A 21589-nucleotide genomic window follows, 5' to 3' on the forward strand; every position below is an offset into this window, starting at 1 on the left:
CCTGGCACAACTTGAAGCCATTCCCTGTAGTCTTATCACTAGTTACCTGTGAGAAGAGAACAAACCCTTCAGTTTTCAGGGCAGGAGCACTGAACTGGGCGTTGTTTTTGTGGGGAGGGAAAAGCACAGCGTCTGGCCCGCTGGCAGGAGGCTTTTAAATATGTGCTAGTGAAAAAGGGATGAGAAAATGATTCTGTTCAGATTTCAGGTGCTGTCTTTACAGGATCATTGTAACTGTGTTCTAACATTGCACTCTTTCTAAACCTCAAGCAAGTGACAACTATGGCAGTGAGATATACGACAACAGGTGACCAAAAACTTTTCAGAAAAGAAGACTAAAAAGAATAGCTCTTCATCATGTAAAAACCATGTTGGCACTCACAGGCCTAAGGTAGCAATGTATTCCTTAACAGAGATGTGTCCCAAAGTGCTGTACTAGGTATGATTGTTTCTGAACAGTGGAAAAAGGAAGCCTGTTGGGACTGGCAGCTGACTCTGACCCATCAGTGCTGGAACTTGGCTCCTGTTCCCAGCTCACCAGTGCAGTAACGGGTGCAGGCACTTTCTGCAGGTTCCTGCTTTGAACAGTGCCTGGTCAATGACAGCAAGACTGCATAGCTTAACCAGCTTGAGCTGAACTCAGAGTCCCTACTCCACTGTGCTCCTTCCCCATTGATATGTTTTCCCAAATTAACACATACTTGAAAGAAAAAAAAACAAACAAGTGCTTAACACTTCAGGGACCACATGGGACTAAAGCACAGAGCATAAATTTAGTAGGGCAACCTTCAAATCAAAGATGCTTTACTCCTTACAAAAACAAATAAAAATGGAGACTGTTCTTGCTACTGTGGAAAAAAATTATGCTACAGAGCTCCTGGAGGGCAAGGGGACTGTTTCAGTGTTAGCTGAGGATTAGCTGTTGCAATAAAACAACTTATCCTTGATCTCTCCCAAAACTCCAAAAACTGGAGAAGAGAGCAAACAGCAGGTACTTTAGAACCTCAATTTCACGTTCAGCATCTGTTCCCCAAAGATCATCTTCTTCACAAAGTTAACACTGATCAAGTATCAACTTAAAAATAAATCAATTTAAAGAAAAAGATTTTTGGAAGAATTTTATTTAAAGAGAGGAAAATACAAAGCTGCTCAAAGACAGGAATCGAAAGTCTTAAAATCCTGAGAGTCTCATCAAACTGCATTCAGTGCTTACTGTTACTGGGTATTACTAGTATAAAGCAGCAGAGAAATTCACAGCTCACTAGAAGATGTAAACTCTTAGGAATTTGGAATTAATATACTACTTTATTTATTATTGAAGGCTTTTTCAAAATACTTCAGATTGCAGTGCTCTTATATTATAAATGCAGCGTGAACATCCCCATACATGAATACAACCTTTATTTGATCTAATCCAGGTAGTAAAAGTGAAAGATACCTTACAAAACAGCACAGCCTGATGGAGGCAGCCCTTCTATTTCATAAACCACTATGAATAGGCAGCACAGTCACCTAAGAGGAGAGCATGGTTACTCTGAAGTACACAGGTAAGTGCTCCACTGGCATAAACAGTATCATTAGACTACAAAGTATTCTATGTGTTACTACTAAGATCATAAATACAAATCTCCCATAAATTCTCCATTTCCAACACCATGTCTCCCAAGTATGTTTGCATTGTTGAGGCATATTTTAATATTGCATAGTTTGACACGGATCAAGTACTACTACTTGCATTGCTGTTGCAAATGGCTACATTACTTTTAAATGGGCACTGGTACCACAGTATATCCCATGAACACAGGTAGATTTCACACAGATCATTACAAATCTTAGCTTGAATACAACAGTTCTCTTGAGTAGTGTTTCATTTACAAGCTCTGCATATAACCCACCAGCTTGTACAGGCTCTTTCATATCATTATCAACCTTATAACTGAGTTGTGATTGTTAACTGCAGTATGTCCTGAAAACACTGGAATACAGTTCTGCACAGCACTTCTGCATTGGTCTCTGGGCATGATTTCCAGGAAGAACAGTTAACGACAATCCTGGCAATATAGAAAACAATGAAGTTATCACTCTTAATTATCATGGTCTAAAATAAGTGAATTGGCCTCAAAAATCAAATAATCAACAAGTTCTGAAGCAAAAATTAGTAAAGAAACAAACCATCTCAACACACAGAAGATTTAAGGATCCAAACCCCCACAGCCTTCAGTAAAAGTGACAATGTTTACAGATCTTGAAAACTAGGTATTCTTATTTAAATACCCATTTCTGCATACACTCTGACATAACTTTTCTGCCTACATTTGAAAATGCAGAGAAGAAATAAACTAGCTTCTGTGAATCGTAAAGTACTTTTTGCCTATTTAACTAATCTTTATCTATTTATGTTAACAGAGCTACAGGAGAAAGTAATTGTTTTGTATTCTCAAACTGAATCCAATCTACAGTGAAGTCTTTATTTAGCATTAGAAACTAGTCATCAAACTACACCTGAATCACAAAATAACAGGTTATCTCAGCACACTATAATCAAAGTAATTTACTTGATTTGGTGAACAAGCGGTAATTTTTGTCCTTAAGACTAAGAAGCCGAAGCTAGATCTTTCCAAATTCTACCATTTTATGAGAAGTGAAGCCAAATACTTTAGCTTCTTCTCTGTTGAATCAAGAGGTGTGTGCATCACTGTCAAAAAATGATGGACGGTGTGTTCACCTCTGCTCCATCTGGTCTGTCAGTCAATAACTACTTTTTAAAAACACTTTTGCATGTGTTATGTTTAATGATCTCTAAGGAGAAAGCTTATTTTAAATCTTATTTTAAAGTTTAACTTCTATTGTTCCCCCTTTCACCTTCCCAACTCTTTCCTTTCTGCTCAGTGTCAGCACCTCAGTGCTCATGTCACCTCCACCATCTGTCCTTCCTCCCACACATGCTTTCCCAGAACGTTAATGCCTCTATTCTTCTCTACCTCACTTCAACCTTTTCTGACATGTTCAACCATGTTTCCTCTTCTCCTTCCTTCCCTTCCTCCAGTTGTTAGCTATCTTTCCTTTTGTGATACAGAGAAAGAATGAAGGCCCAGATTGAAATGACATCCTCACCGGTCGTCTCGGATTGAATAGAAAAAGCCATAGCCATGGTCTACCATAGGGAGTGCACATCCACTGAATCTGGTGTAGCCAGTCAGGCTAGTTGAAAGAATGAAATTCCCACCTCCTCCACTGTAAAACACCACAAAACAAAAACAGCATTTTTAAAGTTAATTTCAAAGGCAATTTTACAAAAAAAAAAAGTTATTTTGTCCTAGAGATGAGAAAATCATCAGGCCTGAGGTCAATGTAACAAACTCAGTCTTCAGTTCCCAATGGACTTTGTTACCACTTCCCCCCAGGACAAGCCCCTGGTTACCTGGCTTTGAAGGCAGGATCCACATAAAGCTCTGGCACTGGGAGCCCTTGCTCCTGGGCTATGAGCAGGAGACCCAGGAGATGACGGTCAAATCCTGTCAAAGAAATGCACAAACTGCATCATTAACAGCAGCATTTCCTGCTTTTCCTTTTCTGGATAGCTGAAGCTCAAATAGCAGCCAAGGGACAAAAAATGACACAGTCTAGCAAAAAATAAAAATAAAAAATTCAAACTGTGGCACACAAAACCACTTCCCAAATATTTGGTAATGTTTGTGTATATTTTGGTAATGATATTTGGGAAGAGGCCTTCAACACCTCCAGCTTGCAACACTGAACCCAAATGCAAATAAGCTAAGTAATACAAACCCAGCACGTACCCTGCAGAAAACAAAACCCAAGAAAACTTCTATTTCAGCAAGGAAGAAGAGTTCGATACACTGAAATTGGCCCACTGGCAGAAAAAATTAATTAACATTTAAAGTGGACAAGTCTTTAGGGTGCAAGGAAGGGTGCAAGGAGTTGGTTTTAGTTCCTCTTCCCAAAATTACTTACATATAAAATGATGAGGGGGAGTTTTATTGAGAACAAGAAGACAGAAGATACATTAGCATACAGAAATGTTCCCTTTCCACCCACAAGGAAAGAAATAACTTTGGATCCAAGAGTACCTCTTCCATTCTCACATTCTTTCCTCAGCTTATTGTGCTTTGCAAACGCTGCATGCATCAGCTGTAGGCGTTCGTAACTCTGTTTAAAGTAAGGGGAAACAGGTTAAAAAAACAACACACACAAGTAACACATTACAAAGCACTGATCAGCAAGTTTTTCCCTTTCACAACTTCTAGCAATTTTAGATAGAAGAAAATGTAGGAATTGAACAGTACGTTAGAACCTTGTGACTCACCCATATAATTAAACTTCTCAAACTCTTTCTCCCAAATCCAAATTCCTTTTTCATGAGAACTTGCTCATTTGTTCCCTGTATCTGTGTTCTGTTATCCAGGTCACTTTTGCACTGACTAACATGCTAAGCCTCATGCTCTTTTCCAAACAAGCTGAAAGAATGCAAAGTAGCCACTGTCAACTAGAGCAATCAAAACCAAAAATCTTCTACCACTTACTTAGAAAGCCAACGAGCTTTTAGCAGGTCTGGCTGCATTTATATGAGCATCATTTTCCAAGACAAGAAAAAAGAAAAAAAGAAAAAAACCTGTGAAGCAGAAAAAAAAAATGCATCTTGCCTCTTTAATTAAAACACACACATCCTGGCTTGTACTTAGGTCCTACTAGCTCTTTAACTACTCAAGGAGCAACTTCTATCTTTGTACTCAGTACGTGAGAGGCTGCAGCACGGAATATGACCCACTGCCAGTAGCCACTCTATTTGGATAAAACCCAAGCTGCTAAGCTCACAAGGGGAAGAAGAAAATGTAACACAAATGGATTTTCTTCCAAAGTGCCTAACTTCAGGTATTTTCAAGTACCTTAAGAGTAGCCTTCTAAGCATGTTTATTTCAATGCCATTGAGCAGGTTAAATGCTGTTAAAGCCTCCTAAGAGATTATCATAAAAAAATAGCACTGGGAAGACATTTGGAGATGATGACAAAAAGAAAGAGAAGGCTACTGTTAGTGCTGGAAGTAACAAACCTCTCTGGGTATTATCCATAAACGCCTGATTATTGGTTAGAAGCTAACTGAATAGCAGGGAAGTAACAGGAGCCCATACTTGCAATAGGAAAGCAGATGTAAATAACAGCACAAAAGCTAAGTTTTAAAGCTGCGACATATGCCACAAGAAGACAGTGAAGACCAGGAAAATCCACTCTCCAGGACTAATCATCCATCACACGTACTTCCTGGCAGCTATACTCCTGTGTGTTTCTCAGAGCCATTAACAATATATAACCTCTGAACTTCCTTAGAGATGTGTAGCCCTGTGTTCCAAATCTTCTCCTTCCTTCATTTCTCAGGCTGAGCAATGTGCAGTGAAGACAACAGAAGGAGCTTTTGTACAGCTTTCACTTGGCAAGAAAGGCATGAAATCCCTCGCCAGCCACGCACTACAGGGCAGTTGCTGGGAAAAGGAAAGGTCACTGGCTGAGCTATTCAGAGGCAAACTCTGGAATACATCCCTGTTGCCACTAGGACACAAGCAGATTTCAACCTCACTCTTGGACTCAATGATTAGATTAACATTTCCCTCTTTCACTTTAAAATTAAAACAACAGAACCACTCCATGGCAGAACACATCGGTTCTGAGCCAGTTACTTTCTGAGGCATGAAAATCCGTGTGAATGTAACTCAAGACAGACTTGAAAACCAAGTGTAAATAGAAAAAAAAAAAAACAGAAAAAAAAAAAAAAACAGAAAAAAAAATCAAACCAAACCCACGCATGACGGCTCACCTCAGTCACAGCAACTGCAGCGAGACCTCAAGCAACCCAACACTTGCAATTTGTCTTACTGGAAACAAGCCAACTCCCATTAATGAGACAGTAGGAAAGTGAATTTTAAGTAGTTCAAATGACACGCCTTCTAAATGCATTATGATTAAAAGTAGGATTTCTGTATTTACACTGGCAGAAGGATCCAGCATGGATTTGCACCACTCCACTGCTTCCACAGTGCACGGTCTCACGGTCTCTGTGCGGCCGTGATAGAAGCGCCTGGTCATTGCAGTCTCATAACAGCAGCCCGGGCTGAGAAGAGAAACGAGGGAAGAATGTCTCATCAGCTTAACGAAACTGTGCTCTCTCCAAGAAAAAAAAAAAAAGCATTCTGCGAAGTATCCTACACATCCAGCCCAGTTACAGCCATCAGCAAGCCCCTAATTTGCGTGTGTGTGCATGTGTATCTGAGAAGGAGCCACAAAGGAGCTCTGCAAGCTGTTACAAGACAGATGACTGAAAAAGCGCCAATGCTGTAATCACTTCTTGAAAGGCTGGGTTGTCATGGCTATTTTCTGCTGATTAAAGATGTACTGTACTAGTTTAACTAAGCTGAATTTATGCAGTGTTCAATTTCACTATGTATTTCCATCAAAGAAACCATCTAACACCACACAAAAGCTCAAAAATTTAGAGGCACACCTGACATACGCAGTGTTTTCCAATGCTCAGTGTTTATAAGGGAAAGGCTCAAATCCTTATCTCTTGCATACTGACACTCATCTAGCTTTTCTCTGGAGTTTCCCCAGCTCTACCATATTCTACCATTTATACAGTTGAAATGCAACATAATAGTGTGTTTAAAACAGACTCAACAGGCTATTTTAGTCAGACAATTTATTCCAGTGTTTAGCAAACCAAGATCTAGCCTGTCTGATAGGACAAGCACCTCCAGTGACTAAACATCATAGTTGCATGATGAAACCCTCTTTTTTTCTGAAGCAAGCAATACTTGCTGGGTCAGTAATGATTCATCCAAGCCATAATCATGGCTAGCTAGCAAAGAGAAATTTGGGATCACCAATACCAGGAAGAATGGTGTCTTTTACCAAGAATCCAAAACAAAATGACACGCACAAAACTGATGAGCCAAGCTTCTGGATGGTCTCTATTACTACCACCCAAACTTCCACATCTAACAGTGCTGAAGGAAACAGACACTGAACTTTGAGAGTCCTTTTACAGGTTTGGAAGGCTAATGATTTTACTGATGGCTGTCAGCTGCTACAGATAAAGATTTCTTCTCCATCTGAGCAACTGTTTAGCATTAAGGAATCCTGACCCACTGCAAGTTTCATTCACATTTGCCACATTATTTACTTTGTATAGTCCAAACTCATGTTTTCATGGACTTTTGTCTGCCCTCCATTCCATAATATGTATGCACATGATCCCTGTGGGGGGAACAAGACAATTCTTCCACAGCTAAGAGCAGAAGCCCCTGGAATTTCAGTGGTGCAAAACAAGGCCTTATTTGATCTTCAAAGCAAACAAAACAAAGCAAAACCTTGCTTCTTCATTCTTTTATCCCTATAGTAAGTTATACATGGGCACTGCAAGGCCACTGCATTACACCTCCAGATCCATGCCTCTATTCAATGCTCTGTTTTTTTATTCATAATCTGGGTAATGAGCTTTTCTTACCGCCCGTGACATTTGTAATAAGCCAGCTGAAGAGCAAGCTGCACAAACGTATCGGGATGAAGTTTCTTCTTCCTAATCAATGCTTTGCCAAAGGATGTGAAGGCATAACTCACTATCTCCAGTTGAGATACCTGTTGATCCACAGGAGGAAAACAAACAAACAAAAAAACAAAAACAAACAAACAAACAAATAAAAAAAAAAAAAAAAAAAACACAAAAGTCAAGTCATTTCAAATATCACAGCTTGGTTCACTTCAAATAAAACATATTCAATACAAAACAAACGTGGTACAAATTTAACCATGGTTTTAAATCCCCTGATTCATTAATTCATTACATATTTACCCCTGTTCTCTGGCACACAGAACAGCTAAAACCACACAAACACAATGTAAAAAAATCAATGACAATTAGGAGAAGCAGAAAGAAATTTCACCTTTTCGTAATATATTTCTTTAGTACGTCCAATTTCATTAATAACCTTTTGGTCCACTGTGAATACAAGTTCCTCTGGCCATGGAAGATCCCTCACTTTATCTGATCCCTGGGAGAAGGCAAACAGAAAAAAAAAAAAGAAAAAAGAAAAAAGAGAGAGAGATAACAGAAAATGTTACACATTTAAAAAAAAAATGACACTAACTAATACATTTGAAAGATTAAAGTCTACATACCTTCCATTTTCCCTCATTCTCAATAATCTTGCGATCGGTATACACTAACATGGTAATTAAAGCCATGGCATCAAAAGGAGAATGCTGGAATCATACAGGACAAGATATTGCATTACTTGCATGACTGCAAGAGGATCAAATTGTTTTTTTTTTTCCCCTACCCCACTTACTTTCCCCACAGACTAACAGCTTTACAACAGAGGGTTTAGCTTGTTTTTCTAGTTCTTCTGCAATACTTATAGAACTAACGTAAGTCCACCTGCTGTTTTGATTGCTGTGCATCTAGATAGGCACAGCATAGCACAGCTGTAGAGAAGCAGACTGCAGGCAGGTTGTAGACCTTTCTGGCCACTTAAGAACTGTCATTTAAGAATTAAAACAATCTGAGTTTAAGAACACACTTGTTCAATATAAAGAATTCATTTTCAGCCTTCTCATGCAATTTACTTCTGAAACTAATGAGGGAGTGTTAAAGAGAGAAATAAGATTAGGATTTCAGAGCTCATATTCTTAAATCAGGTATGGTATAACATGTAAAAGCAGCGTAACACTGTAAAAGCAGACTGCTTTTGGAAACTTGCCAGACAAGCTGCCCTGAAAACCAGGCTAAACTAAAAAGGAACATGCTAAACTAAAAAGGAACATGCTAAACATTTAAAATTCTAAAAGGGAAAACTTACTAAGTGAATACTTGAAAGGTTTATAAGGGGATTATTTTTTTCAACTTACATCACAGAATGCACTGCTGGTTCCATTGGAAAAGAAAATGCAATTGTAGGATTTATCTCCCCAGCGCACAGTTGGATCACCTACTATTCCCAGCCTCGTAACCTAAAGCAAAAATTATACACTGTGGGTTTTCAGAAATACGAAGTACGCTGCCAGTCTCTGTCAGCCGAAACAAACCATTTTCATGAAACTAAAGATGAAACAATTAAGAGTGGTAACAAGTTGATGACTATATTTCTAAGGACCCTGAAGCATGGAGAGCAAAACGACTACAAAGGTCTATCTCCTCTATTTCCACTTACAATGTCCTAACAATTCAAACTAATTATTCCTGTGGATCAACAAGAAACATTATCTGCACATCGATCTGCTTCGTCCTCTCAGTTATAAAGAAGCAAGGTGCTACTTTACCACAGAAAGAACACGCACATATGCAAAAAAAAATAATACAAAGAGCAGATAAGAACTACCAAAAATCTTTAGCTACCTCAGTGTAGTTCTCAGGAGTTGCATGGGGACTAGAATCATCCAGGCAGATGGTGAACACACTTTTCTGAATCTTTTCAAGATGAGCTAGGTTCTTTGGATCAAGACCAACTAAATATTCACGTATCTAGAAAGCAGGAAATGGCAGAGCTAAGTGAAATGAAGTATTTCCAGTGGTCACATTTTTATTTTTTTTATGAGGAAAAAACTGTCGGAGGATTCCAACCTCTGCCCATTTTGTCCTTTCATTGCTTGTCAAGGCTGCCACTCCTGGTCCAGCTGGTTCACTATGGCATCTTTTCTGGATATATGTAAGTTGCCTATAAGAAGATTTCAAAAAATTAAAGTTAACAAGGAACATACAAAGATGTATCAAAAGCATCCTTTTTATCTCTCTCTTCTCTTTTTTTTCTGTCAAGGTGTAACTTTTGTTCCACATTCACAAGCTAATATGAGTTTTAAGAAGAGTCTGAAGGAGCTGATATGTGTGAAGGGCAGCTGAAAATCTTTGTTTTCAGTCACTAATGGACAACACCAATTGCAGTTGTCAGCACAGTACAGACTTACGTATAAACTATCATGACCCTAAAGTGCTAATCATGCACTTAAATCAATTTAAAACTGGATTTAAGTCTTCAGCAGGGAAGATCAAACTTTCCTGAGCAGCAAGTCAGCAATACTGCAGCTCTGCATCTTTTATAGCAGCTAATGAGACACAATGGAAAAACTTCCACTCAAGACAAAAACTGAAATTTACAGAACAGTAACTGCAGTGCATCCCAAATGGAGAGACTCAGCTACACAAGAATACTTCTTCCTATTGGTTCCTTGCACTGCCCCTTTGAAGGGCTATTAACAGAGAGCTACTTTGCCAACAAAAAGCTTTAGGGTTTTTGTCCCTATTCTAGTTGTTCACTTCTTTGTTGCTTGCTTGATCTAACTTGTACAACTACGTAAGTCAGAAATACAGATGTTGAATTCTAACGTAACAAACTTTTTTTTAAAAAAAAGTGATTTTTGAGATTCTCTATTTTTTGCCTTGCTAAGGAAATGGGTCACCCATCTTTTGCCAATTTTAATTGGCAAAAAAATTGTTTGTTTGTTTGTTTGTTTTTTAAAAAAAGCCTTCTGCTGTGCTCTATAACCAGCACATGCACAAATGCCAGAAATTCTTCCTAGATCATAGAATCACTTAAGTTGGAGAAGACCTCAATGAAATCTACAATCCCTCTCTAGCAAGTAGATGCATAAAGATCCAAAATTGATCGGAATGGACTTATGCTGAAACTACCTCTGTATGTGACGTTAGAGCTAAGAGAGCAGAAAAGCTTGTGGACGGAACTACTGCCAGTTTGAAAAACTGTCACTTCTGCATGCTACTGGGAGAGAGGAGATGCAACATGGAAAAGCTTGAAACAATGAAATTTACTATTTAAAGAACTAAATTATTTCTCTGTTTTCCTTTGCAGTAGTTCAGGAGTACAAAAAGAACCACAAACGTGGTCAGCTATCCCTGGTCTTGCACAAAGACAAGAAATGTAAATGAAATGCTGCTGCACTGCACTGTAACTAGCAGAAAATCAATGTATACCAGGATTTTTGACTGCTGCACTCACCAACAGGAATTCCAGCCCCTCTACTCTTTTCAAAATTGACCACAGATGGATTAGGTTTGAAATGTTATCAAAAGGATAGCAGTGCTTCAACTTTGATAATGATGAAGTAGCACTTGGATAATTATCAGTGCAAATTGGTCCTGAAAGGAATGATGTTACTTACAGTCCTGATAATTCCACATCAAAAAATATGACACATACATGGTGTTTCCTACTGAAACACCTTCATTCAGCCCTTTTGCATGATGTTGAAGGGTGTACTACAAAAGAACGAGATTATGACTCATGGTAAGAAGATGCCATCTACTAATCACCAGAATCTGAATGTTCACAGCTGCAGGAAAAGTTGTAGTCTCTCTCACCCCTAGATCTTTGGAGTGAGAAGGACAGAAAAAGAATTGTCTTTGGTATGCAGCTCAAATAAGGCAGCTCATTTGAAACAAGGTAGCGTGAAAACCTGGAAATCTCTGGAGCAGTCAGCATATTTCCTTCATGTATGGCATCAAATGTAAACACTCGGCCTCGACACTGGACCATTACGTGGGACGGGCATTCACCTTCAGCCGCTGAAACAAAGCAAAGCACAAAATGTGAAAATCCAGCACCAGGGATAAAGTCAGTGACAGATAAAGGAAAACTATTCAGCAAGTCCTACAGACCCATTTTTCTTCAAAATGAGGCAGACTTCATCCAGTTAAAAAGGGGAACACATTAAAAAGAATAATTTTCCGAGACCAACTGCATGATCTTACTGCAGTGTTGAAGTTTTAAAAAGCCTCAGAGAAAATCTGTACAAGTACATAACTTGTATACCTACACCATTATTAATGACTTCAAGTCACTGTTGTTACCTAGTAGTAAACGTCATTTATTTGTGTACCCTGTAGGCAGGAACACCCTCTGTTAAAACAAGACTAATTACTGACATTTGTTTTGTTTAAAAAAAAGGAGGGGGGTGCAAAGAGGAGGGGCAGGAAACAGAATGCAGTAAGCAAGTTGCTAAGACACTTTCCATTTGATTTGGAAATGAACTGAGTCCCTCACTTCTCAGGGTGTTTATTTGACAAGTTTCAGATACACATCTCAAGAACAGAGATGCGCATGGAAGGGAGTTAGACCTGGTCAGCACATGCAAATCTGTAAAAATGGCACCAACACACAAATTTGGACACTATACGGAAACACAGGTGGTACTGGCCCACACTAGCTCAAGTACGTTTGCACAGCACTGTCGTATCTTATCCGTCTACCTGGCATTAATACTAAAAAAAGTTGGAAAAGTTTGTGATAAAACCAGATGATAAATCCCAGGAAACATGGCTACATTTTTCTGAAACTGAGTCACTGTGCTACAGCTCTCATAGTACAAAACTCTGCCCAAGGACAAAGAAATGTATGCTTCTTTATCCACAACTATTTAACTCAACACAAGCCCACAGCAGCCTTTATCTTAACAATTAGATTGTTATGCAGCTCTCCTTATGGCTCTACGTTCTAAATTAGTTAATGCAATTCAATACATATCTGATCAAGGATGTGGAATTTATGATTTCATGCAAACCACATTCTCACAGATTATGAAATTAAGATCTAACATAACCAAAATAAGAAGGGATGACAACAAATTAGGGCATTTTATGGAGCATTCTGCTAAACTTAGCTGTCTAAAGCAAGAGGCAGAATTAAGTTTGGAAGTTGAGATAGCTGCAATTCTGTGTCTGATCTCCGATTGCAGCTGGGGGAGATCTACTCAATACTTACTGAAATCTAGTGAGCTCTTCATCTGTTCTCAGTAAGGTGTCTGCTACAGGGTGAACCAAACAGCTCTCCAGGCTCCACTGATCAAGGTCTTTTGGCTTCATCTTAGTCTGGTCTTTGACTCCAAGCTGATATTACCTGTCAAATTTTAGGTGTCCTACTCTGCAATCTGAATCTCACTGCAAGTGTTTAGACTATGTCAGTCCCCTCTGTAGCCAAAGGAGAAAAACAGATCCCTCTCCAGATAGCAATTCCTTCTGTCTTATATACCTGCATATCTGGATGATCCAAATCCTTCCCTAGAGGTATTCATATTCCATGAATCACATAGACAACTGATTGAACTAAGTGTTTCACCTGGAGACAGACAGCCTACATGGAAATGGATTTCACATGTCGTGTATGACATTAAAAATAACATAAGCAAGATTATTTAAAGATCTTACAACATTTTCAGGTAAAAAAGGGATGTGGATGACTTGCATATCCACAAGATCACAGCTTTGTTTATTAAGTGTGATCATAAAACTGAATTTCCACCATTTGGACTTGGTATTTAAATTGATTCTTCAATTGCAACCCTAAGACAATCCCCATGAAATGCACCTTCATCTTTGTGCTTTTCTCTTAACCTTCCGTGGCATGGAGATTTCCTTATATAATTTCTGTGGGGCAAGGCTATACATCTTTCCTCTTGAACTCTTGAGTCTTTCAGGAATTCACATCTCACACTATTAACTAGAGCAATGCTCCTGAACACCTCCAGAGGCATCCAAATGTGTGTGTGGGAGAGGGGTGTTACGTTTTCAGTTAGCTGGCTGCTAACACCACAATATACGTTAGTGGATGACATATAAGAATGTTACACTTTTACTTCAGCTCTTGACCAAGCACTCCAGAAAACTGTTAGGAACTTAAGAGAATGGCTTCAAGAATCTCTACAGAGTATTTTCAAAACTGAAAATAAAAGTAATTGGCTAAGCCAAGAGGCAGCAGTGACATAAGATATGTAAGAATTATCCCAACAGAATGTACAGGAGCACACTCCAGAATAGCATCCAGAAGAAAAAGACACAATTACAAGCAATGCTGCAATTCTGTCCAAATAATACATGTAATACACCCACATTTATAACGTATGGAATTTGTCTTTTTAAATTCTTAATGCTAGCACTAAAATTCTTAGAGGCATCAGGCCGGTAACACACAATTTGTAGCAGAGCCTTCTTTTAACCTTATTCAGGAAGGACTAAACATCGTACCAAAAAAGTCATTAGTAGATTGGATTTCTTATTTGCTTCTTTATGTAAGCACTCAACACCCAGTATCTCATTTAGTTTTTGAAGAAGCAAGTAATTGATGGTTAAAATGACTGCTCCACTAGCCTCCAACACAAAATCATTTGCTTGTATTAACCCACAATCCGTATTTGTTTACCAGTCTTAAAATAGTTGCAGACTGAGTCTCTGGTAATTCCAGGAACCTTGCAAGTGTTGAAGAGCATTCGAAATTGGTTCATGTCCAGAACATCATCCCTAGATCTCTCTATAGGCACCTTCTCTCTGCAATAAACAAATATACCAAAATTAAGCATGAGAGGTGATAATTATGGAAGTAAGTCAAGGTAAGACAAGCCCATCTTCTACTGCACAGACTTTGTGCCAATGAACATAAACATATTTTCTCTACTAAAGTATGCATAGATCAGTAAGAAGAAATAATTGATTCTAAATATTGTCTTACTCTCGTAACAGCTCCCAGAATTTCAGGGTGTGCCATATATTGATGCACGCTCTCTCTATCTGAGTGCCTTCTTTGGATGGCCAGACGTTTTCAATAAATGGAGCAGGGCCTGCCATATTGCAATGGATTTGCGTTGCTATGCGAAGATCAAGATAAGCCACATTCAGCCACCAGTCCTCCAGCTGAAAATGAAAAATGTTCAGCATCAGAATAACTTTCTGACATTAGTTCTCTAACAATCACTGCTTGATCCGCATGGGTTTTGTTCGTTTTGTTTTTCAGTATTTTGAATAGTAGTTCCTATATAATAGAAGGCAGGAGAGTGGTTCAAAAGCTAATTGTTGAGGGTAATGCTACATCTAGCTCTTCTCTTATTTTCAAGCTGTGGAAATAATATTCAATACTACTTCAGGCTATTAAACTATAAAATTACGTAGAACTATGAAAAGTTCTTCCCTGATATTCACCATCTTAAACTCTTGCACGTGCCAGCTGTGGCTGCTGTGTCAGCCATTGAAGAAGGGAAGGAAAGAGGATTTGTGTGAGTGAGGATCTGCCATGGACAGTTCACAACGCAGTTTTCTATCACCTGAAAATCCCCACTCTGGCACGTGCCACGTTAAGACTTACAAAGTTCTCATGAATGGCCCCCACTGAATCCCTTCCTCTTCAAGAAAGAGAGAGACCAAACTCTAAGTCACCTCCCTCCCCTCCACGGCACGGTAAAGCAGGTAACAGAAGAAGAGACTGACAGACAGCATTCAAAAGCTGGTAACTTCGTATATTAGTTCGGGAACTCTCTTAGCTGCCCAAGTGAAAAAAATCACACGTATACAAGCAAGTGTGCTCATATCCATAGGTAAAGTGGCAGACACTAAGAAGAAAAAACAAACAAACAAAAAAAAAACACAGCTAAGTGCCTCTCAAAACCATATGCTGAGCAACCAGCTTATCACTCGTTCTCTGGAGAGGTGCTGATATCTTCTCTCCTAGCAAAGCAGTGGCAGTAACATGCACACACAACAGAGGAATAAGTTGAATTATGATTTCTTACATATCTAAATACATACCCAATTCCTTCTTGTTTTAGCTCTTTCCACTAATTTCTGATGCAACTCTTTGCCAATCCCATTTTCGAACTTTTTCACTATATCCTCGGTTCTTTGATATTCTTCTTCATTTAGAAATGGCTTCACTGTAAAAAAGGAAATATTTTTAAAGACAACTGTGCGCTGAGATTTATTCCAAGATAGAAATGTCCACAAGGGGATGAAAGCATCCCAAAATTATTATTTAAAAAAAAAATAAATACATATTTTCAGGGAAAAACACCCTTTAAAAGCTGTAATTAAATCAGTGTCTTCTAATAAAGACATAAGTACATACTTGTAAACAAATACAATGTCAGATTTCAACAATGGCTGAAAGCCTGAAATATGTAACAGGTAAATTAATCCAATCTATTTTAAACTGTAACTGGAAATAAGATGGAGTCCCACGTCTCCATCAGCTGCCAGAGAACTCAACGAATAACTAAGTTTATAGGAACTTTGTAACTTAATACACTGAGCCACACATGCCTGTCACCTTACTGCACCAACTCTAAGATACTTGCTGTTATTTTCATGCCCATCCATGGCCTATAAGCCCCGTACCCATCAAATCTCAACTGTCCCTACATTATCCCTACATGAATGATGCTGATGTCAGTTAACACAGTCCAATTTTTATATTTTAAAATACTTCTGGATTTTTCTCGGATCACACACCACACAGTCCAAAGTTCTCCGTAAACATTTGCAGAACTCATTATTTTCATCAAAAAGCCTCCTTCAAACCTTTTCACCGTGTCATTTATGGTTATTAGCTGCCATATTCACTGCTGACTTGGGTTTGTATAGAGGTATATCTCATTATTTGCTTATACTAATGCTGTGTACAATGTATTTTTCTGTTATCTTTACACTTAGATTGGTAAGTCACTGGCAAACAGAACTGGGTGGGGGGTCTGCTTGTTCAAGGCTGACACAATGAGGTCTAACTTGTATTTGAGGTTGCTGGACAGGGTCAGATATTTTCTTGCCTGTCTTGCTACTGCTAACCCTGTGACCTACTTAAAAATGTTAAGAAATGAGGAAGGATACACAATTACTAAAAATTAAACAAGTATCTGTATCATCTCTAATCTAGCTCTGGGGAGAAACAACAGCCCCAAATACTTGTCTACCCTCATGGAATTAAAATCATACTTCCTCACGACTACATCTTGCTGGAATTACAACTGCTTGCCTTCAACCACTTTTTTCTTCTCTGCAGAATCGTGGAGCTGAAGCTGGAAAGGACCTTGGGAGAACATCTAGTCCAATACCTATACAGGGTGCTTCTGAGGAGGGACCCAGAACAAAGGGGACCCCTAGGCACTTACTCCCTTACACTCCACATTCCCAACCCATCACCTGACAGCCCGGACCAACAGTAATATTAGGGCAGGAGGTCTGTCTGCTTTGGATGGGTTCCTTCTGTCACATCTAGGTGAGCTGCTTTCTCCCATCTTCGCATCTAGAAGCTGCCAGTGGGCGCAGAGGCTGTCAGTGTAGTCTTTATCTTGCAGTTTGAGCCAGCTCCGTGGCCTTCCTTCCCTGAAACTGGGTAGAAGTTCAACAGCCTGCAGCCTTAGGCTTCAGCAACCGTAGCTACTTGTACTAGGCAAGCTGCGTACAAGACTCCTACATACAAGCAGCGTGCCAAATTGCACAAGTCTCCTCATCATAAAAGGGTATCAGGTTGGCCATGCCTGATTTCTCCCCTTCATAAATCCATGCTGGCTACTCCCAGTCTTCTCCCTGTCCTTCGGATGGTTGGGAATGGTTGCCAGGACTGTTTGCTCCACCACCTTCCCAGGGACTGAGGTGAGGGTGAGGGGGTCTGCAGTCCCCCAGACCCTTCTTCTCAGAGACAATGGTAGTGCTTGCTTATTTCCAGTCCTTGGGAACACCCTCCAGTCACAAAGATCCTTCAAAGATTATCAGACATGGCCTCTCAGAGACAAAGGCCAACTCCCTCACACTCACGGGCACCTCATCAAGTCCCTCGGAGTTATTCACATCCAGTTTCTTTACGTGTTCCCTCCGCTAACCCTCTTCCACCGAGGCTAGGTGTTCCTCGCTCCTTTTCAAAATAATTTCATTTTTATCCTAATAACGAAAGAAATTCCAGTATTTTGCATTACCTATCTGAAGGAGAAAAGCTAAGATCCATTTTCAGATACATCCTGGGCTCCTTGCACTACTCCACAAGAGTATTATAATACAAGCCAGTGTTTTTCACATTTCTCTGGATAAACACGGAAAGCACAGGTGCTATTTGAGGGGTGACCAAGATAGCTAGGGGGCTGGAGGACACGACGATGAGAAGAGGCTGAAAATTGATTTTTTTTTTAGTATAAGAAGAGAATACATAAGGAAGGTCTCGGTATATTCTGTAATAACAACCTGCTGCAACTGGACCACCTCTCAGCAGTGATGCGGTCTAGGTTAACCCTTCCAACCTGTATGATTCTATGACTACATGGCCTCTTCCTATTTAAAAAGAACTTGATCAGATGTAGAAACAGCACTAGAAGGAAGTACACCTCAGTTCCTTTCTCAATAGGCTTCAGTGAAATATCTATCTTGTCACTTTCCCAAGACCCATGCACCTTGTCCTCATTTCTGCCTAGATCACCTCTGTCCGTGGGCAAGAAGCATCTCATGAACGCCAGCTTCAGTTGCATAGTTAAGGAACTTCACCAGAAAGCCAGACCTTTGGGTTTTCATACTCTCAAGTCAAACCAAAGCTTGGAGTGAGCTGAAAGGGTAAATAAAGTGGTTACCCAACTTCTCTGCTCAAGTCTTACCTTCAAAACAAACTTAGTCATTCTGAATCCAAAGCAGAGGCAGCTAGTGTAAAGCCCTAAATAAGCCACCTGAGATCTACACTGTCCAGCTTTTCCAGTTGACTGGCTTTAAACAGGCAAGTGTGCCTTACCAGCAGGCACCCTGACTCATGGTAAGCACTTGGGGTCCTCCTGCAAGCGACAGAGGACAAGAGTTTCCAAAGAATGGTTCAGAGCACCTGTAATGGGTCGTTTGGAGGTTCCAAATCCTACTTCAGAAGCACTTCCCCTCCTTCACTCACCTTCACAGTCTCAACAAATGAAGAGTTTAAGCAATGAGATTCATCCCAGCTACTGCCTAGAACTGTGCACTGCAGGCTCTGCAAATACTGGACTAAAGATCAACAACAACCAAAATTATGGAATGGCTTATGTACAAGGAACAGCAAGTAGGAAATAACTTCTGGTTATCACATCTCTCCTCAGCTGGATTTTTTTTCTCATGCTGTTTATGAAAACACAGATCAGAAGCTGAAAAGCAAGAGTTCACTGTCATGTATCATCACTCCAGGAGAGTTATTTATTAACTTAGAGAGCCAGCTGGAGTTACAAAACTAAGCTCTGAAGGGCAATTCTGTTACTGCATGTTCACTACTATTACAGCATAAATTCAGTTAATCCGCGTGGAGCAACATGCATGGAGCTAAGACAGGGGAAGGTCAGGCTATATATTAGGAAAAGGTTTTTCACTGAGAGGGTGGTCAGGTACTGGGACAGGCTCCCCAGGGCAGCGGTCATGGCACTAAGCCTGCTGGATTTCAAGAAGTTTAGCCCCTCTGTCCTTTGGACAATACTCTCAGATATATGGTCTGATTTTTCCCTCTTGGGCCCTTTGGGGACCTAAGAGTTGGACTCAATGATCCTCGTGGGGCCCTTCCAACTCGGGATATTCTGTGATTCTGTGCATTACAATAAAGCAAAAGAATTTCGTTGAGACACACGTGCACCCCTCTGAAAACACTTCCTTCCCCTCCCTGCTCCAAAACCACCATTTCAACATCCTCCATCAAATAGTGATGACATGACAAACAACAAAGAAAACCTATCACTATTGCAACGTGACATGGGACCATTTCCAATACACACAGAGTAAAAGGGAACTCAGTGAATTTCAGGATTTGTCTTTTGGGAATGGGAAATCACAGAGTAACATATTTCTGCTAAGGACAGAACTTCGGGTTTTATTCTGTTACCATTCCCGTGTTACAGGTAGGAGGACGGTAAGACACAAAGCAGACATTCGAGAGAAAAGCTCAATGTCTCCGAGCTCTGAAACGGGTTAAAGAAGCACAGGATAGAAACCTCAAGATACTGGGTAATGTATCTTTGTCCTCCCTGATGTATCAAAGTCTGGTATGATAACAAAGAGCTCACCAGACAGCCCTGCTTAGGGTCCTTTAGCCTAGCCCTACACAGAGCTAGGCACATTTGCACTTTTGTTTTCAAAACTTCCCTTAAAAGATTGTCATTAGACAGCTCACGTTTCAAGGAAGAAACCTCCCCAAGGTAAACTACCAAAAAATGCCTACCTCTGGCTTTTCCTACTGCTGTATAATTAATAACGTTAACAAGAAAAGAAGAAAATAAAAGAAGTTTGAAATCACTTTTTTTCACAAAGATCCTGGGTAAACACAGTCATGGACAAGCAAAGGCGTCATTATGCAAAAGACACTTGCAGAGGGAGGAATGCCTTTTATTAGGCCAACTGATACAGCTAAAAAAGATAAAATAAAAAGAAGAAAGAAAGCCCTCCGGGGGGAAAAACAAACCTAAGAAATCACCCTTCCCATATATCTGATTTCCTTTCATGCTCAGAAAAGACAAGCGGTGTAATGCACCGAGCTTTACTCAGCTTGCTCTGGGCACTCAGCTTCCTGTTCTGAAACTGAAAGAAAGAGCTTTTGTGCTAATTTAGCGCTGCTGTTAAATTAGTGCCAGCCCTTACCTGACTCGAGGTATTTGCTCAAAGATTCGTCCAGCGGAGGCAGCGGCAGCGAGGGCAGCGAGCTCTGGTACTGAAATGTCCGCTCCTCGGCCGACTCCTGCACTTGCTTCTCCATGTCGCAGGCCTGCAGCACAACGCCAGGGCTCTCGGTGAAGCTGAAGGCAGAGGATTTATTTCCCTACCCCGCTCCCTCTCCCCGAATCCCTCCCGCAAGGAGGCATCACGGCAGCAGGACCACAGAGAGGAGGATTTTGGGGTTAACCCCCCCACACCAGGCCGTGCCCGGCCGGGCTCGCTGCCACCGGCGGCCCCCCCCCGGCTGCCAGCGGGCAGCGCTCACCTCGCCCCGCACGTCCCTGTCCCTGTCGCTATCGCTGTCGCTGTCGCTGTCCCTGTCGCCGACTCAGCGCTCAGGCAGCCTTACCTTTGCCCCACTTCCCAGCGGGCCCGGGAGGCGGAGCGGGGCGGGACGGGGTGGGACGGGACGGGACGGGGCGGCCGGCGAGGTCGGGGCGGAGGCGGAGGGGAGGGAGAAGGGAAGGGAAGGAAAGGAAAGGAAGAAGGGAGGGAGGCGGAGGGCTGGGGGCCCGCAGAGGGGCTGGAGTTAAAGGACAAAGGGGGAAAGTGCTGCTGCTGGGCCGGGGGGGGGTTCCGGGCGCCTTGTCTGCGTGCCTCAGGGCACCCGCTGAGGGGCCCTTCCCAGTTGGAGTCCCCCCCGCGAGCCCCTTGCTTGGGGTTTTCTTTGGGGAGCAGACACGGGTGTTTTGTGCAACACAGGGTGTAGCAGGGCTGTGGGGTTGCCTGCAGGCTGTTAGCAGGGCGTGTGGCTGGGAGGCATGTGGGGTAGCTCAGGGAGGGGAGCGGCCCCACCGAGGGAGTGGAGGTGAACGCGAGGGTGAGAGCAGGGTTTGGAGCAGTCCTCGCTTCTGGAGCCAGTGCTTGGCCACACTGGTGCTGGGCAAGCGACACACGGCCTGCCCTGTCTGACCTGCCACAGTTAACCAGGTTCCTGCATTCAGAGGCTCCTGGCACGCTGGAAGGGCTGCTGCCACCCACACACGCACCACCCACACCTGGCGGTGTGCAACCGGGAGCTATGGCTCAACCCACAGACGTCCTCCTCTCCCCCTGTCCTTCGGTGGGCCTGGCTGCTTGGAAGAGCTTCCAAGACCCTCAGACCTCAAGGACGAC

The 21589-nt window shown here is 41.2% G+C and overlaps 1 protein-coding gene across 3 annotated transcripts; it reads right to left on the minus strand.

The window, feature by feature from the left end:
- Nucleotides 1–1103: 1103 nt before the first annotated feature.
- CROT (carnitine O-octanoyltransferase) lies at nt 1104–20949 on the minus strand. 3 transcript variants are annotated; one of them, XM_027450719.3, is made up of 17 exons: nt 20823–20949; nt 20399–20522; nt 15590–15714; nt 14520–14701; nt 14214–14338; nt 11476–11584; nt 9629–9722; nt 9404–9529; nt 8917–9018; nt 8188–8271; nt 7953–8060; nt 7517–7647; nt 6001–6124; nt 4092–4170; nt 3422–3515; nt 3115–3234; nt 1104–2051 (listed from the first exon to the last, which is right to left on the minus strand). In XM_027450719.3, exons 2-17 carry the CDS (start codon nt 20511–20513, stop codon nt 1931–1933), a joined length of 1839 nt encoding a protein of 612 aa, XP_027306520.2. In that variant the 5' UTR covers nt 20514–20522; nt 20823–20949; the 3' UTR covers nt 1104–1930. The 3 variants fall into 3 exon arrangements, with proteins under 3 accessions (XP_027306520.2, XP_027306518.2, XP_027306519.2); XM_027450717.3 differs by having other exon boundaries at nt 20739–20898; XM_027450718.3 differs by having other exon boundaries at nt 20399–20553; nt 20739–20886.
- Nucleotides 20950–21589: the final 640 nt, after the last annotated feature.

Source organism: Anas platyrhynchos, chromosome 2, assembly GCF_047663525.1.
Source record: "Anas platyrhynchos isolate ZD024472 breed Pekin duck chromosome 2, IASCAAS_PekinDuck_T2T, whole genome shotgun sequence".
Classification (NCBI taxonomy): domain Eukaryota; kingdom Metazoa; phylum Chordata; class Aves; order Anseriformes; family Anatidae; genus Anas; species Anas platyrhynchos.

Bases quoted from the DNA above. Each gene is read 5' to 3' on its own strand.
- CROT (XM_027450719.3), bottom strand. From the start codon at position 20,513: ATGGAGAAGCAAGTGCAGGAGTCGGCCGAGGAGCGGACATTTCAGTAC. The intron at 8,061-8,187 runs GTATGTAGACTT...GCCTTCTCCCAG, and splicing joins AGAATGAGGGAAAATGGAAG to GGATCAGATAAAGTGAGGGA. The intron at 7,648-7,952 runs GTGAAATTTCTT...GTGGATCAACAG, and splicing joins AAGAAATATATTACGAAAAG to GTATCTCAACTGGAGATAGT.